The sequence below is a fragment of the Aedes aegypti genome, chromosome 3 (genome assembly GCF_002204515.2).
Source record: "Aedes aegypti strain LVP_AGWG chromosome 3, AaegL5.0 Primary Assembly, whole genome shotgun sequence".
Taxonomy (NCBI): domain Eukaryota; kingdom Metazoa; phylum Arthropoda; class Insecta; order Diptera; family Culicidae; genus Aedes; species Aedes aegypti.
In genome coordinates, this window is record NC_035109.1 from 204,216,136 (window position 1) to 204,235,961 (window position 19,826).

Here is a 19,826-nt window from a genome sequence, read left to right on the forward strand (position 1 = left end):
CAAAGGATGCTACAGCTCGTGTAAACGAATTGAAACATCAAACAACCAACACTGGTTTATAAGTAACTAATGAGCCCTGGCGGTCCCTCCGTTCGAAGAGGACCTGATAATATGCCGAAACATATTAACAGATCCTCCGCCTGAATGCAGCCGTTTCATGATAAATCATGAACCGTTGGAGGTGTGCCAAAGTATTGGGAAGGTGATATGTTTCACAGACGGGTATTATTATGGTGCATCTTCTACTTTGGCACCGTCAAACCCTGTGATCGTGGCCAGGGAGACCTCTTGAGCCCTTTTCAAATGTTTATTCAGATATACTCTATTTGGAAACTATGAATATAACTAGCAAAGCCCTGAATTTCCTCCATTTCCTGATTTCGCTTTTGTCCACTTTGGAATCGTAGATTTTGACGTAGGACGTTTGAATGTTTTTAAAGGGAAGTTTTGCCACTCCACTCCAATTTCCTCTTGGAGCAATATAAACGACCCTGAGGCCCAGGACAAAGCCTGGTTGGGAACAACAGTGGTTCCCAACCTATAACATTCTAATACACTCACTTTCACCGGTTGCACCAATCGTCGCATCTGGTTGAAGACTGTCTTCTTCACTGTTTCGATGGCTTTCTTGTGCCCTATTTTTCAACACCGGAAACACCTTAACCACAGACTCGAGTCTAGTACAGGACACTGAAGACGGCCTTACAGTTGAGGTCGAAACACGCTTATCTGTTAAAGCTTAGCTTAGCTTAGACTGACTACACATATCAATGGTTGCTATTCCGTGATTGACCGAAGTCAGTGAAAATGCACAAAGAATCAACTAGAAGTTCGGCTGGGATTGGCCATTATCTTCTTCAGTGTGCATAATTCAGTGCCTCTATTTTTACATGGTCAATAGCGGCGCCGGCCACGTCCTTGCAGTCAGGTGGGATTGGGGGAAGGAATGTTGTGTGTAACCTTTGCTATTTGGAGACCGTGTTTGCCTCTGCATCTCCACAAAGGTTACTGGGAGGGATGTTTGTTAATGGGGAGGATCGTTGGGTCACAGGATTCACTTTGATAAGCGATTAGACCATGATAAATATTTTTTTGTGAGATATAAACACTCTTATATGTAAATATAATATTTTCATTTGATATGAACAATATCTATGTAGAGAAAAAATATGCCGACACTTGAGGTGACGAACCTTTCAAAGTTTTTTATCAATTACAAAAAAAGGTAAAAATAAAGGTGTTTTGGAAAAAAAATTAGACATAAATAATTTATGAATCAGCGTTTATGTCGACACTCACAGGGACGAACCTTTCATAGTTTGTTGAAAAATCATATTTACGTCTCACCGTTGTAACGATTAAAGTTGCAGTCATACATATTTTATAGATCAGGAATAGTAGCATGAAACGAGCTCACCAGTTGATCCGTCATCCTTGAGCAGCAACAATCCACTTTCAGCTTCACTCGTTTGCTCGGCTATATAAAAGCACTCATAGAAAATAGGCGCGGGACCCGAGAGGGAAAACAACTGACGACTGCTCGGGCTTTCTTGACGCACTGCTCAGGAGCAAGCGTCAACGTCGAAAGATCAAAAAGGATCAATCGAAGGCGGCACTTTTTCACTTTATTCGACCGATGCGCGACATGTTTGATCCTGCCCTCATCGCCGGCCCCCGCAGGAGATAGCGTCAAGGTCGAAGGATCAAACACAACTCTCGAAATACGCGTATCTGTTAAAGGATACAAACTCTAGTGGAATCAAATGGTACAGTACTGAATTCTTTTTAATTTATTTATTTATAGGTATTCCACCAAACAGCTCAAAGATTTATTATCAAAGTAAAATATATTTCTTTCACATCAAGTGGTAATAGATAGCGATGAAATTGTAATGTATGTGTTTATTTCCTTATTAAGAATAAAACAGAAAACTAAACCAATGCAAATGAGAGAACGATTAAATGTAAGGTTCGAAAGAATCCCTCGTTCTTGTTATCTATTGTGTTTGTTAGAGACTTGCAATCTCTTAGTTTGTTACTTATTTGAAAATATTCCTTTCTACGAATTTCAATGGATGAACGCAACGCTCTCAAACATCACTTAACGGTCTAATTTTAGCTTTTATGTGTTCATACCTCCTTACATCTTAAATAAAATTACACACTTCAATGGTTATTTTTGACTGCTTGGCATTTTCCGAACGGTCCCGAGCGCTATCCTCTCTTGGAAGCTTGCAAAAAGAGTTTCCATTACTTCTTCTCTTCCTCTTCCTTGTCGTCCTTATCCTCGGTTAGACCAGGCATTGCTTCGTCGTCCGAATCTTCCTGGTCATCGTCGAGGTCGTCGAAGGAAAGCTTGCTGTCGTTCTTCATCCGCAACATGTCTTCCAATGACATGGCATTATCTCCTTCGTCTGAAAGTACAGATAAAAACGATAGTTAATTTTAGCGATTAGGAGATTTAAACAGGAGATAAATGCTAATATGGTTATCCCGGGATTTGCCAATTCAAGGATGGTACAGATATTATATTACGCTAAATTTGGGTCTTTTGGACCACCTGAATGTTCAAAGAATCCCCACGAAAATCAACTTAAGAAATCTGCTACAGTGTAAAACCCTGGATAGAGGCTAGTATTCAGTTGGAGCTGTCTGACAGCTTTACTTGTCAATGCTGAACCCTCGGTCTGGCTTTTGCCAAGTTTCTCCTCTACCAGGACCAATACTCAGACGAACTAGGCAATGGCGCCCTCATGAACACTGTTTTTTTTAGTATTGTGACGTAGTAGTTTTTGAAAAGCACCCATATTACCTTGCTTCTGCAAAAGAAAGCATTTTGAAAGTCAGCAACTCCAGCAAAATTTGTTTGAAAAAATAGTGTAGTAGTGTCATTACTAATACTGTCTAGTTGAAATGATTTTGAATAATTTGTCATTTAAGTGTCCTTTGTAGTCATGCTATTGTGATTACTTCTGTCTTTTATGTAAGATTCTAATCTTACATAAAAAACAGAAGTAATCACAATAGCATGACTTAAATGTCAATTGTCTTCAAGTCTCAACAAAATTATGCTGTTTAGTAGTAATAGTTAATTTCGTTGTTGAAAGTATTTATAGATCATTACGTTCATAAGTCCTTAAAGAAATGTGTCACTTTCCTTGTCTGTTCAACAATTTCTCGAAATTAGCATGGTTATCCCAATGACCGATCTCAGCGTTTTACTTTCCATAGTCATTATTCTAATATTGCAGAGTAAATTTAACTTTTTTTTTTTTTTTTGTATGGTATTCAGTTGGAGCTGCCTGACAGCTTAACTTGTCAAGGCTGAACCCTCGGTCTGGCTTTTGCCAAGTTTCCCCTCTACCAGGACCAATACTCAGACGGACTAGGCAATGGCGCCCACATGAACACTGTTTTTTTTTATTAATATTGTGACGTGGTAGTTTTTGAAAAGTACCCATATTTCCTTGCTTCTGAGAAAAGGAAGCATTGTGAAAATCAGCAGCTCCATCAGAATTTGTTTGAAATAGTAGTGTAGTAGTGTCATTACAATACTGTCTAGTCGAAATAGTTTTGAATAATTTGTCATTCAAGTGCTATTCTGATTACTCCTGTCTTTTACGTAAGATTAGAGTCTTAAATGTCAATTGTCGTCAAATCTTAACAAAATTAGGCTGTTTAGTAGTAGTTCTAGTTAATTTAATTTGTTGATGTTAAAAGTATTTATTGGTCATTACGTTCATATATCCTTGAAGAAAAAAGTCGCTTTCCTTGTCTGTTCAACAATTTATCGAAACTAGCAAGTGTACCCTAATGATCGATCTCAGCGTCTTACTTTCCATAGTCATTTTTATAGTGAATATTGAAGAGTAAAGTTACCTTAAGCTTCTATTACAGTCTCCTACAAGATTAACTTTGCGGTGGCAAATGCAATGCTTCACAACGCCTACTTTCTACTTGTAAATTTTGCGAAAATGAAGCTTGAGTTAGATTATTTATACCGCTGTTACAAAAGAGGTATTTCTTATTATGGCAATGTAAAAACCATATCAAAATAAGATTGTCGCCACTTATTTCTACTCAGTGAATCTACTAGTCATTTTCCTTAGAGTTCCTAAGTATTCTCTACGTCGTATATGATAACGATGTATCTAGCTAGCTAATAGTAAGAGTGGCTACGGATCATTCTGGTTAGCAAAAGGCAAACTGAACGTCACCAATAGTATTAATGCCCACTTCGAATAGATTAATTATTTGAAATGGGCATCAATTCTATCAATGACGCAGAATGTCCGTTGGATCACATCCGAGATATTATTGCGTCTATGCCATATAAATTATGACGCGGCTTTAAGCAAAAAATGCCAAAATGTGATACCACCACTACAGGTTACGCCTTTGGTTTCCATCATATGGGCTAATGGATTATGCCCTCCCATCGCGGCAAGGTCGCATAACCAAGGGGAGGGAATATTGCAGAGTAAATTTAACTTAGGCTTATATTACAGTCAAGGGGCGGGACAGCCTACTGATCTTGAGGTGGATCATGAGTTGCTTTTGAGCAACTCAGAGTAACTCGATTTCCCCGGTTTCATGTGGACATAGCAACCATAAGCGTTTAGTTGTTTGTTTCACAGAAAAAAAGAATCATATCATGTCATAGGTATGCGGAAGGCATTCCTTATCAGAGATCCAGTTTTGAATTAAAAACTGGAATCAAACACATTCTTTAAGTTTTGGGTGTGAAGTTAGCAACATCAAATTGGAACTGGGGCAAAAGTGAAGAAGCTTATAATTGTCCTAGCTCAATGGGCAATTTTTGCATTACATCTTCCTCAATCTGAAACGAACCTCTTAATGTTTACGTGTGGGGCGGCTTCGCCTGTCATGTACTGCAAGGACCATTTTTATACCATCGCGTTAAATAAAAACTACTGTAAGAAACATATAAGCAGATAATTAATTCTAAAATGGATCAAAAATTGCCTTCGATTTTGAGGAGTGTTCAATCAATAATTTGATTTAAGAGAGTATCGCTTTATTCCCTCTTAAAATGTAATGCATAGTTTGTTATTTTTACGAAGGCCACGATTCTCAGGAGTAGGTTAAAACTAGTAAAAGGTTAAGGTGAGAAAATTACAGCCACACTCCAGATCTTCCAGAGCACAAATCTGGAAAACCAGAGAGGCAGTCCTCTCAAGCTGAAAATTTAATCGATTGATTATCACCCGCAAGTGACTAACGATCGAAAATTCTGCTTGAACATTTGTGCTTCTGAAATTTCGAGGTTTGATTCATGTTTACTTTAAATTAGGCAAAAATATCTTCCAGTCCTAATATTTTCCATCCCCCGGACTTTTTCACAATTGGTATGACGGCGTTTTCTTCGTAACATTCTGAACTTCCAACATCGCAGAAAAACACTGTCCTATCCTACATTTGATAAACTTGATCACAGCAAAACTTACATCTGACTGAATTTTCTGCTTTCTGAGCAAAAGTGAGTAACTCAACGAGTTGCTCGATGCGCATAGCCTGCTCAGAGCAAAGCTGTCCTCCCCCTAGATTACAGTCTCCTACAAGATTCACTTTTCGGTGGCAAATGCAATGCATCACAACGCCTACTTTCTACTTGTAAATTTTGTGGAAATGTAGCTGGAATTAGATTTTTTTTATATCATTGTTATAAAAGAGGTATTCCTTATTATGGCAATCTAAAACCATATTGAAATAAGATTGTTGCCACTTATTTCCACTCAGTGAATATACTAGTCATTTTCCCTACGTCGTATATGATAACGATGTGTCTAGCTAATAGTAAGTGTGGCTACGGGTCATTCTGGTTAGCAGCATGCAAACTGATCGTCGCCAATAGTATTAATGTCCACTTCGAATAGATTCATTATTTAAAATGGGCATCAATGTTATCAACGACGCAGAACGTCCGTATGATCACATCCGAGATATTAGTGCCATATCTATGCCATATAAATTATGACGCGGCTTCAATCTCCACCTTAAAAAAGTTAGAGCAAAGGTAAAAAAAAATGTTAGCATTGACCACCGTGCTTCTAACGCTGGTTGTGAAAAGCAAGGTTTTTTTCACCTGTGTTGTACAAAAAAAAACTGCGTGGCGCGATTACTGAAGTGTTAAGTGTTGCAGAGAAAAAATTAAATCATGAATATATAATACATTCCAATAAAAGTATTTTTTCTCAAATCATAGATACTTGATGACAATACAGTGACCGGCGAAAATAAGATCATTTTACTGTTTTGTAATTTGTAATTGTAATTGCTCAATCCACACCCTGGCAGACAATTATCCGCCCATCTAGACACGGGCTGGGTGAGGACCTACCAAGCCTCCCCCGTTAACATGTCCTATACCGTTTAGCACACCGGGATCTTCCACAAGCAGGCGCCGGAATTAAAGCGGTCCCACAAGCTTCAGATACATTAAATAGATATAGTCCCTCTGGCACTAAACCGAATAGCGGCCTTCATATCATCACTAGCACTGCCTATCCCGCACGCCAAACAAAATGCCGGAAGTAGCGTGCCGTGTAGAACATCCGATGTTCTACACAGCACATCACCTCCGACACCATGCTCAACGTACAGCAAAGACATCGCTAATAAAAAGCGGAATGCGTCATTCGATTCAGTGCCAGAGGGACTATAAATGTAACGAAGAGGAAATGAAAAGATAGTAGAGATGGGTTGGTTGTTGGATTGCTGAAACGAGAAGAAATAAAGTCATTACGTTAAAACGTGGTTTTTATAGTTGAATAAATGTATCGATAGTTTCTCATCTGTTTCTTTTCCGTGTCGTAGTTGCGTCGATTCTATCCACCTCGAGTTTTGTCGTCTCCGCTCGAGCAATGAGGACCGCGATGAAATGAAAATATAAAAATATGACCATTAGTGTTTATGTATTATTTAATGTGGTTCTCATTTGCTTTTAAATACCTAAGTAACATGTGAACTCTGCCTCTATCAGAAAATTCTAATGAATTATATTTTATTCTCCTGCACTTTCCCTAACACAAAGTATTCCTATTTAGTAAGACATTTACAAGTGCAAAAGCGCAAATAAAAGTGTGGGACCTAATCGAATCATGTTGATGCCCTCAGAGCACTCATTCTTCGATTTGCGAAAAATGAGTCCGCTGAAAACACCGACCCGACTCGACGCAATCGCGCACCTCTACCAACGCCTCCGCACATGTAAAAACTTCTGCGATAAACCTGTGGTGTGAAAGAAATGCGCAATATTATTTTAATTTCAATCCTAACTGCATGACCCGTAGGCTCTATGCGTATGATTGTTCATTATTTTAGCTAAATATACCAGTTATTCGTGTACATCAGAAGAAAAGAAAAACGATTAAGAATATCTTGCAGCGTAAAGTTTAAGTGATCAAATTTTAATCCTTTCTTCGAACCTAATTTCATTATACATTGGGTTATGCTATGCTTCGCGTGTGATACGAACAATTAGATTTATCAATATAATGCATTAGCATCCAAACATATACCCTAGAAAATTTTCTTATTGTCCGACAAACATTTCAAAACAATTACGAACTGCAAAAATGAAACGGTAACTTTACTCAACAAAGCTTTCATTCGATCACCCTTAAAATACACAGTCATCAGTAGACCATGCACTATAATATCCTCCCAATATAACGCAGAGCTAAAAATCCTCTCTTGCGTTACCCAATCTGAACAAGAAAACATTTTCAAATACTTCCCATAATTTGTGCACGGCAAAACAGATTCCACTTTCTACGTAATGTAACCTAGTATGAACAGCTGCCCAACTCTCCAGACCTGCGCCCTCCAAGATCCAAGGTGCTGCTGCCTTACGTTCAAAACTTCTTTCCTCAAAGTCTGTCTATCAATTCCGAACTCTATTGCATACTACCATACCAATCAGACCCTATTCCTGACAAGACACAGAGTCATAACCCCAATGTGATGGATTTACCCAGTAAATCCACAACCTTGTCCTAACCCCTCTTACGTTTCGCTATCCTCGAAAGTCACCCATATTGATGCTTGGCAAAAAATATCAGTATTCAATCCACAAATCCCAAATTACACCACATTACGTTGGTCCGTTTGGCGTCGCCGGTGGATACCTGTTCTGACATTCGTTTCTTTTAAACTCCATTTCAACCATGTCCCTCCACTTTAACAATACGAATGTTGACGAATCACGATAATCTGAAGATCGTGACCAGAACGGAGGTAGGATAAATCACTAGGGACCAACTACCACCAATAAGATCATTTTACTGTTTTCCATACAAAACGACCAAGTTTGGTGATTTGGATTTTGACTCCTAGAGCTCCGATAGGGCTTAAATTTTTACCGCAACTAGGAAATAACTTGAATTTGTGCAGTGAAAAATTCATAGCATTTTGATCACCCACTTTAAAGTTATGGCAAATGCCCCATTTTGTAAAAATTGCTAAATTTTTCATGTTGAACTATTTTTGAAACGGAAGGATTTAGAGCAATATGTTTGATTTAACAAGAGAAATAAGTATGTAGAACATTTTTTTTCTGTTAGATTCATACTTTTCAAAATATATCAAATCATTTTGACCATATTGACATTTCTTTCATGTGCGATAACTTCAAAGTGTGTGATCAAACTGGTGTGAGTTTTTTACTGCACAAATTTCAAGTTATTTCCTAGTGGCGGTAGAAATTTCAGATCAATCGATGCTTTAAAAGTCAAGATCCAAGTTTCCAAACTTGGCCATTTTGTATGAAGAGCGGCAAAAACATCTTTTTTTTTCACCGGTCACTGTATATTGAAAAAAATCTACTTTCTGCAACTTAAGTTTGATGATTTGTAAATTCAGAGCTTGAAAATATTCGTTCAAAACGATTTTCCCGGCGGGCATATCAAATTCCAGGATTTTTCCGACTTTTTCCCGGTTCGGTGGTCACCCTGGAAATTACTTTGGAGATTCCATTCAGATTGTTTTGGAGAACATTGTTAAAAAAAAAACGCGAAGAATTGCGAAAGAATATCCTAGACAGAGTAACCTCAGATGAAACTTGTGTGAGTTCTAAGTATGCCTTGATGCATTTCTACAAAGATCTCTGTAAGAACTCCTATATTGTTCATAAATTTCTTCCTAGAACTTTCTTGATAAAATACCAAGATACTGAAAAAAATACAATCTCTGAATAATATCCTACATGAAGTTTTGTTGAAATTCGGATGGAATCCGTGAAAAAAAAACTATCTATAAATGATCTGAGCAATGACTGTAATAATTCGCTCCCAATACGACAATTCGTCCGGTGGGGTGTGCTGCTGTCGTCATGATGATGGTTGACGAGAGCAATGTCAAACTCATTCATAGTTTCAAAACATTCGGAACAAAATATTTATTTTCACCGCTTACTTCACTTATGTATGAAATTGAATGAGATCCAATTTTAGAGAATTCATTTATCTACCCGATGGTATTTTTAGGGGCAGCGGAGAATGTCCCGAAGCGTGTTTTATTCAAGCGCAAAAATCGCTAAGGCGAAAGTTCCAATGAAACTAACCTCACATATTCTGGTTTTCCAACCTCAAACTGGTGCTCCTACCAGCCGGATCTCAATTTTTATGAAAGTAGTGCAATAATACAAAAAACAAACGTATGTAGAACATAGAGAATGGATATTCCTACATTTTCCGCCTAACTGTTTCACTGTGAACCGTCTTATATCAGGAAAATAAAACATTTTTCCCCACAGCGGCATGTGATGGTGCGTGAAAAATGAAATCTCCCATCATCTGACTAGTTGCGCTACCAAAGTATAGATGGCTAACAGTATGTTGCGTTTTGCGATTGGAAGCGTGTTTTTTTTTTTTTTTTTTTTTTTGTATGGTATTCAGTTGGAGATGCCTGACAGCTTAACTTGTCAAGGCTGAACCCTCGGTCTGGCTTTTGCCAAGTTTCCCCTCTACCAGGACCAATACTCAGACGGACTAGGCAATGGCGCCCACATGAACACTGTTTTTTTATTAGTATTGTGACGTGGTAGTTTTTGAAAAGTGCCCATATTCCCTTGCTTCTGAGAAAAGGAAGCATTGTGAAAATCAACAGCTCCATCAGAATTTGTTTGAAATATTTGTGTAGTAGTGTCATTACTAATACTGTCTAGTCGAAATGGTTTTGAATAATTTGTCATTCAAGTGCTATTCTGATTACTCCTGTCTTTTACGTAAGATTAGAGTCTTAAATGTCAATTGTCGTCAAGTTTTTACAAAATTAGGCTGTTTAGTAGTAGTTCTAGTTAATTTTATTTTTTGTTGTTAAAAGTGTTTATTGGTCATTACGTTCATATATCCTTAAAGAAAAAAAGTCGCTTTCCTTGTCTGTTCGACAATTTTTCGAAACTAGCAAGTGTACCCTAATGATCGATCTCAGCGTCTTACTTTCCATAGTCATTTTATAGTGAATATTGAACAGTAAAGTTACCTTAGGCTTCTATTACAGTCTCCTACATGATTCACTTTTCGGTGGCAAATGCAATGCTTCACAACGCCTACTTTCTACTTGTAAATTTTGCGAAAATGAAGCTGGAATTAGATTATTTATACCGCTGTTACAAAAGAGGTATTTCTTATTATGGAAATGTAAAAACCATATTAGAATAAGATTGTCGCCACTTATTTCTACTCAGTGAATCTACTAGTTATTTTCCTAAGAGTTCCTATGTATTCCCTACGTCGTATATGATAACGATGTATCTAACTAGCTAATAGTAAGAGTGGCTACGGATCATTCTGGTTAGCAAAAGGCAAACTGAACGTCACCAATAGTATTAATGTCCACTTCGAATAGATTAATTATTTGAAATGGGCATCAATTCTATCAATGACGCAGAATGTCCGTTGGATCACATCCGAGATATTATTGCGTCTATGCCATATGAATTATGACGCGGCTTTAAGCAAAAAGTGCCAAAATGTGATACCACCACTACAGGTTACGCCTTTGGTTTCCATCATATGGGCTAATGGATTATGCCCTCCCATCGCGGCAAGGTCACATAACCAAGGGGAGGGAATATTGCAGAGTAAATTTAACTTAGGCTTATATTACAGTCAAGGGGCGGGACAGCCTACTGATCTTGAGGTGGATCATGAGTTGCTTTTGAGCAACTCAGAGTAACTCGATTTCCCCGGTTTCATGTGGACATAGCAACCATAAGCGTTTAGTTGTTTGTTTCACAGAAAAAAAAGAATCATATCGTGTCATAGGTATGCGGAAGGCATTCCTTATCAGAGATCCAGTTTTGAATTAAAAACTGGAATCAAACACATTCTTTAAGTTTTGGGTGTGAAGTTAGCAACATCAAATTGGAACTGGGGCAAAAGTGAAGAAGCTTATAATTGTCCTAGCTCAATGGGCAATTTTTGCATTACATCTTCCTCAATCTGAAACGAACCTCTTAATGTTTACGTGTGGGGCGGCTTCGCCTGTCATGTACTGCAAGGACCATTTTTATACCATCGCGTTAAATAAAAACTACTGTAAGAAACATATAAGCAGATAATTAATTCTAAAATGGATCAAAAATTGCCTTCGATTTTGAGGAGTGTTCAATCAATAATTTGATTTAAGAGAGTATCGCTTTATTCCCTCTTAAAATGTAATGCATAGTTTGTTATTTTTACGAAGGCCACGATTCTCAGGAGTAGGTTAAAACTAGTAAAAGGTTAAGGTGAGAAAATTACAGCCACACTCCAGATCTTCCAGAGCACAAATCTGGAAAACCAGAGAGGCAGTCCTCTCAAGCTGAAAATTTAATCGATTGATTATCACCCGCAAGTGACTAACGATCGAAAATTCTGCTTGAACATTTGTGCTTCTGAAATTTCGAGGTTTGATTCATGTTTACTTTAAATTAGGCAAAAATATCTTCCAGTCCTAATATTTTCCATCCCCCGGACTTTTTCACAATTGGTATGACGGCGTTTTCTTCGTAACATTCTGAACTTCCAACATCGCAGAAAAACACTGTCCTATCCTACATTTGATAAACTTGATCACAGCAAAACTTACATCTGACTGAATTTTCTGCTTTCTGAGCAAAAGTGAGTAACTCAACGAGTTGCTCGATGCGCATAGCCTGCTCAGAGCAAAGCTGTCCTCCCCCTAGATTACAGTCTCCTACAAGATTCACTTTTCGGTGGCAAATGCAATGCATCACAACGCCTACTTTCTACTTGTAAATTTTGTGGAAATGTAGCTGGAATTAGATTTTTTTTATATCATTGTTATAAAAGAGGTATTCCTTATTATGGCAATCTAAAACCATATTGAAATAAGATTGTCGCCACTTATTTCCACTCAGTGAATATACTAGTCATTTTCCCTACGTCGTATATGATAACGATGTGTCTAGCTAATAGTAAGTGTGGCTACGGGTCATTCTGGTTAGCAGCATGCAAACTGATCGTCGCCAATAGTATTAATGTCCACTTCGAATAGATTCATTATTTAAAATGGGCATCAATGTTATCAACGACGCAGAACGTCCGTATGATCACATCCGAGATATTAGTGCCATATCTATGCCATATAAATTATGACGCGGCTTCAATCTCCACCTTAAAAAAGTTAGAGCAAAGGTAAAAAAAAATGTTAGCATTGACCACCGTGCTTCTAACGCTGGTTGTGAAAAGCAAGGTTTTTTTCACCTGTGTTGTACAAAAAAAAACTGCGTGGCGCGATTACTGAAGTGTTAAGTGTTGCAGAGAAAAAATTAAATCATGAATATATAATACATTCCAATAAAAGTATTTTTTCTCAAATCATAGATACTTGATGACAATACAGTGACCGGCGAAAATAAGATCATTTTACTGTTTTGTAATTTGTAATTGTAATTGCTCAATCCACACCCTGGCAGACAATTATCCGCCCATCTAGACACGGGCTGGGTGAGGACCTACCAAGCCTCCCCCGTTAACATGTCCTATACCGTTTAGCACACCGGGATCTTCCACAAGCAGGCGCCGGAATTAAAGCGGTCCCACAAGCTTCAGATACATTAAATAGATATAGTCCCTCTGGCACTAAACCGAATAGCGGCCTTCATATCATCACTAGCACTGCCTATCCCGCACGCCAAACAAAATGCCGGAAGTAGCGTGCCGTGTAGAACATCCGATGTTCTACACAGCACATCACCTCCGACACCATGCTCAACGTACAGCAAAGACATCGCTAATAAAAAGCGGAATGCGTCATTCGATTCAGTGCCAGAGGGACTATAAATGTAACGAAGAGGAAATGAAAAGATAGTAGAGATGGTTTGGTTGTTGGATTGCTGAAACGAGAAGAAATAAAGTCATTACGTTAAAACGTGGTTTTTATAGTTGAATAAATGTATCGATAGTTTCTCATCTGTTTCTTTTCCGTGTCGTAGTTGCGTCGATTCTATCCACCTCGAGTTTTGTCGTCTCCGCTCGAGCAATGAGGACCGCGATGAAATGAAAATATAAAAATATGACCATTAGTGTTTATGTATTATTTAATGTGGTTCTCATTTGCTTTTAAATACCTAAGTAACATGTGAACTCTGCCTCTATCAGAAAATTCTAATGAATTATATTTTATTCTCCTGCACTTTCCCTAACACAAAGTATTCCTATTTAGTAAGACATTTACAAGTGCAAAAGCGCAAATAAAAGTGTGGGACCTAATCGAATCATGTTGATGCCCTCAGAGCACTCATTCTTCGATTTGCGAAAAATGAGTCCGCTGAAAACACCGACCCGACTCGACGCAATCGCGCACCTCTACCAACGCCTCCGCACATGTAAAAACTTCTGCGATAAACCTGTGGTGTGAAAGAAATGCGCAATATTATTTTAATTTCAATCCTAACTGCATGACCCGTAGGCTCTATGCGTATGATTGTTCATTATTTTAGCTAAATATACCAGTTATTCGTGTACATCAGAAGAAAAGAAAAACGATTAAGAATATCTTGCAGCGTAAAGTTTAAGTGATCAAATTTTAATCCTTTCTTCGAACCTAATTTCATTATACATTGGGTTATGCTATGCTTCGCGTGTGATACGAACAATTAGATTTATCAATATAATGCATTAGCATCCAAACATATACCCTAGAAAATTTTCTTATTGTCCGACAAACATTTCAAAACAATTACGAACTGCAAAAATGAAACGGTAACTTTACTCAACAAAGCTTTCATTCGATCACCCTTAAAATACACAGTCATCAGTAGACCATGCACTATAATATCCTCCCAATATAACGCAGAGCTAAAAATCCTCTCTTGCGTTACCCAATCTGAACAAGAAAACATTTTCAAATACTTCCCATAATTTGTGCACGGCAAAACAGATTCCACTTTCTACGTAATGTAACCTAGTATGAACAGCTGCCCAACTCTCCAGACCTGCGCCCTCCAAGATCCAAGGTGCTGCTGCCTTACGTTCAAAACTTCTTTCCTCAAAGTCTGTCTATCAATTCCGAACTCTATTGCATACTACCATACCAATCAGACCCTATTCCTGACAAGACACAGAGTCATAACCCCAATGTGATGGATTTACCCAGTAAATCCACAACCTTGTCCTAACCCCTCTTACGTTTCGCTATCCTCGAAAGTCACCCATATTGATGCTTGGCAAAAAATATCAGTATTCAATCCACAAATCCCAAATTACACCACATTACGTTGGTCCGTTTGGCGTCGCCGGTGGATACCTGTTCTGACATTCGTTTCTTTTAAACTCCATTTCAACCATGTCCCTCCACTTTAACAATACGAATGTTGACGAATCACGATAATCTGAAGATCGTGACCAGAACGGAGGTAGGATAAATCACTAGGGACCAACTACCACCAATAAGATCATTTTACTGTTTTCCATACAAAACGACCAAGTTTGGTGATTTGGATTTTGATTCCTAGAGCTCCGATAGGGCTTAAATTTTTACCGCAACTAGGAAATAACTTGAATTTGTGCAGTGAAAAATTCATAGCATTTTGATCACCCACTTTAAAGTTATGGCAAATGCCCCATTTTGTAAAAATTGCTAAATTTTTCATGTTGAACTATTTTTGAAACGGAAGGATTTAGAGCAATATGTTTGATTTAACAAGAGAAATAAGTATGTAGAACATTTTTTTTCTGTTAGATTCATACTTTTCAAAATATATCAAATCATTTTGACCATATTGACATTTCTTTCATGTGCGATAACTTCAAAGTGTGTGATCAAACTGGTGTGAGTTTTTTACTGCACAAATTTCAAGTTATTTCCTAGTGGCGGTAGAAATTTCAGATCAATCGATGCTTTAAAAGTCAAGATCCAAGTTTCCAAACTTGGCCATTTTGTATGAAGAGCGGCAAAAACATCTTTTTTTTTCACCGGTCACTGTATATTGAAAAAAATCTACTTTCTGCAACTTAAGTTTGATGATTTGTAAATTCAGAGCTTGAAAATATTCGTTCAAAACGATTTTCCCGGCGGGCATATCAAATTCCAGGATTTTTCCGACTTTTTCCCGGTTCGGTGGTCACCCTGGAAATTACTTTGGAGATTCCATTCAGATTGTTTTGGAGAACATTGTTAAAAAAACGCGAAGAATTGCGAAAGAATATCCTAGACAGAGTAACCTCAGATGAAACTTGTGTGAGTTCTAAGTATGCCTTGATGCATTTCTACAAAGATCTCTGTAAGAACTCCTATATTGTTCATAAATTTCTTCCTAGAACTTTCTTGATAAAATACCAAGATACTGAAAAAAATACAATCTCTGAATAATATCCTACATGAAGTTTTGTTGAAATTCGGATGGAATCCGTGAAAAAAAAACTATCTATAAATGATCTGAGCAATGACTGTAATAATTCGCTCCCAATACGACAATTCGTCCGGTGGGGTGTGCTGCTGTCGTCATGATGATGGTTGACGAGAGCAATGTCAAACTCATTCATAGTTTCAAAACATTCGGAACAAAATATTTATTTTCACCGCTTACTTCACTTATGTATGAAATTGAATGAGATCCAATTTTAGAGAATTCATTTATCTACCCGATGGTATTTTTAGGGGCAGCGGAGAATGTCCCGAAGCGTGTTTTATTCAAGCGCAAAAATCGCTAAGGCGAAAGTTCCAATGAAACTAACCTCACATATTCTGGTTTTCCAACCTCAAACTGGTGCTCCTACCAGCCGGATCTCAATTTTTATGAAAGTAGTGCAATAATACAAAAAACAAACGTATGTAGAACATAGAGAATGGATATTCCTACATTTTCCGCCTAACTGTTTCACTGTGAACCGTCTTATATCAGGAAAATAAAACATTTTTCCCCACAGCGGCATGTGATGGTGCGTGAAAAATGAAATCTCCCATCATCTGACTAGTTGCGCTACCAAAGTATAGATGGCTAACAGTATGTTGCGTTTTGCGATTGGAAGCGTGTTTTTTTTTTTTTTTTTTTTTGTATGGTATTCAGTTGGAGATGCCTGACAGCTTAACTTGTCAAGGCTGAACCCTCGGTCTGGCTTTTGCCAAGTTTCCCCTCTACCAGGACCAATACTCAGACGGACTAGGCAATGGCGCCCACATGAACACTGTTTTTTTATTAGTATTGTGACGTGGTAGTTTTTGAAAAGTGCCCATATTCCCTTGCTTCTGAGAAAAGGAAGCATTGTGAAAATCAACAGCTCCATCAGAATTTGTTTGAAATATTTGTGTAGTAGTGTCATTACTAATACTGTCTAGTCGAAATGGTTTTGAATAATTTGTCATTCAAGTGCTATTCTGATTACTCCTGTCTTTTACGTAAGATTAGAGTCTTAAATGTCAATTGTCGTCAAGTTTTTACAAAATTAGGCTGTTTAGTAGTAGTTCTAGTTAATTTTATTTTTTGTTGTTAAAAGTGTTTATTGGTCATTACGTTCATATATCCTTAAAGAAAAAAAGTCGCTTTCCTTGTCTGTTCGACAATTTTTCGAAACTAGCAAGTGTACCCTAATGATCGATCTCAGCGTCTTACTTTCCATAGTCATTTTATAGTGAATATTGAACAGTAAAGTTACCTTAGGCTTCTATTACAGTCTCCTACATGATTCACTTTTCGGTGGCAAATGCAATGCTTCACAACGCCTACTTTCTACTTGTAAATTTTGCGAAAATGAAGCTGGAATTAGATTATTTATACCGCTGTTACAAAAGAGGTATTTCTTATTATGGAAATGTAAAAACCATATTAGAATAAGATTGTCGCCACTTATTTCTACTCAGTGAATCTACTAGTTATTTTCCTAAGAGTTCCTATGTATTCCCTACGTCGTATATGATAACGATGTATCTAACTAGCTAATAGTAAGAGTGGCTACGGATCATTCTGGTTAGCAAAAGGCAAACTGAACGTCACCAATAGTATTAATGTCCACTTCGAATAGATTAATTATTTGAAATGGGCATCAATTCTATCAATGACGCAGAATGTCCGTTGGATCACATCCGAGATATTATTGCGTCTATGCCATATGAATTATGACGCGGCTTTAAGCAAAAAGTGCCAAAATGTGATACCACCACTACAGGTTACGCCTTTGGTTTCCATCATATGGGCTAATGGATTATGCCCTCCCATCGCGGCAAGGTCACATAACCAAGGGGAGGGACGTTTTGTGATTGGAAGCGTATTGCTTCAAAATAATTTCCCGAAATTCCTTGAGAATTCCAAGTTTTTGCAGATTGAATAAAAATTCCCTCAAAATTCCAGGTCTTTTCAGGTAGTAGACATCCTGTGATAGCTGCCGCAACACTCTTACACGACTTTGTCTGTACCGAAAACGTGTTTTAAGAAGGAATGCTTAAATAAACAAATATTTTTTTTTTAATGAATGTTCGAACCCTCTGAGCAGAATCTCAAATAGAGAAACTTAAAAGTAGATGGAGTACCGTGTACCTTTTAATTCCGCTCCTAAAGTGGATCCTAAAGTGGATACGAGTAACTGACACTGAAGAAGACTGCAAGTGGTAGTCGAAATACGCATATCTGTCAAAGATAAGCATTTAGGAGCGGAATTAAAAGGTACACGGTACTCCATCTACTTTTAAATAAATTTTGGTAAGTTTTCTCGATCGGATAAACCAGAGGCCTACTTTGCAGCACCACTACCGCAAGAAAAAGCTAGCAGTACGTAGGTAAATGTAAGGAAAGCTACTCACTCATTTCGTCGTCCGAGCCCTCATCCTTCCATCGGTTGAAGTCCACTTTGAGCCAGTGCGGTTTGGTCTTGTCATTGGTCAGCTTTGGCCAGTAGGGAGCTTTCGTGTCCGCTTTCGTGATCACAAACTCGATGCACCGGTTGATGTTTTTACTGACCACTTTGTCCGGGTTGATTTTGCTGTAGAAGTTGATGGTGACTTCGAGGTTCTTCTTCTCCGGTAGGCCCACTCCTTTGAAGTACATGGTGTCCTCTGTAAACCTATGGAAAGAGGACTCGATTTAGTAAAACAGAAGCAAATCTACGGCGCTATTACTTACTTGAAGGTAGGATCCGGACATTCAACGTTTATCGTCAGATACAGGACATCGTTTCGCTGGGCCCAAACGGCCGGGGGAGGAACACTGAAATTGAAGCAAATTATTATTATTCCGCATTTCAACGAAAAGAATTACATTGAATTTCGCCAGGAAAGCTACAATTAACTTTTTCGAGATCTTTCTATAGACACTATGGTGATTTATGTAAATAAAGGTTATGAACAGTGTCATGGATACGGAGCGAAAGGCGCACCCTACTGCATACACACTTTTTCAGCCAATTTCACGTTTCCATGATATTTAAACCAGGATTTTGATTTCCTTGGAAGTATACGCAAATAGTCAATCATATTTTTCTGTAAATGGAACGAGAGGAAAACTTCCGCAAATCCCTTTTTGACGGAAAACAGCGATATGACCGACAGATCGATAAAAATGGACGCCGGGAAACACGCGAATCGTTATTTCCTCAGAACCACCCGAACAAGGCATTAATTCCATGTCCATCACAAACTTCCACCTTGTCCCGATACTTACGCAACTTCTGTAGACATTTTTGATTCAATTTTCCACGAATTAACAACTCAACGGGTCAGAAGTCAAGGGCCGCACTTTTCTGCTCCAGGTCCACCGGGTTAACAAAAGGCGTAACGAAAAACGAGTTTTCTTCACTGCGTCTTTCCTTTGACGCAGTCATCCGACGATGATTTTCTCGTGTTCGCTTTTTGACTGTTTTCTTCCCGTCAGCGTCTCGACAGTTTGACAGCTTGAATGAACGTCACGTCACAGGGATGAAATTTGTACTGGTTCGAAATAATCGTGTGGAAAAGGGATTTTCCCTCCTGGTGAGAGTGAGCCTCTGTACGTGCCATAAATTCTTTTGTTCTCATGACTTTTACTGTGCGCCGTGTGTAGGTGCTGTCTCGCTCTCTCTCACAGGAATTTCGAAAACGCACAGTAAAAGTCAAACGTTTTATAGCATGCATAGGCTAGTTATGAGCCAATGAGAATGAGCCTATGCATGCTATAAAACGTTTGACTTTTACTGTGCGCCCTGTTTTCAAGTTGCCCGTGAGAGAGAACGAGACAGCACCAACACACGGCGCACAGTAAAAGTCAAACGAACAAAAGAATTTATAGCACGTACAGAGGCTCATATATACCGAGGTGAGGAAGAAGACATTTAGTGTGAGTGACATCCGTGTACGGTGCAAAATGTTTCACTACTACAAGCAAGCGAGCT

At 38.2% G+C, this 19,826-nt stretch overlaps 1 protein-coding gene across 1 annotated transcript; it reads right to left on the bottom strand.

Annotated features, from left to right (window-relative positions):
* Positions 1-1,882: 1,882 nt before the first annotated feature.
* LOC5565702 (uncharacterized protein CG16817) lies at positions 1,883-19,339 on the bottom strand. Its single transcript, XM_001650009.2, has 4 exons — positions 19,121-19,339; positions 18,584-18,667; positions 18,265-18,524; positions 1,883-2,414 (listed from the first exon to the last, which is right to left on the bottom strand). The coding sequence occupies exons 1-4, from the start codon at positions 19,135-19,137 to the stop codon at positions 2,251-2,253; spliced, it is 525 nt and encodes a 174-aa protein (XP_001650059.1). The 5' UTR covers positions 19,138-19,339; the 3' UTR covers positions 1,883-2,250.
* Between the last annotated feature and the right edge of the window lie 487 nt (positions 19,340-19,826).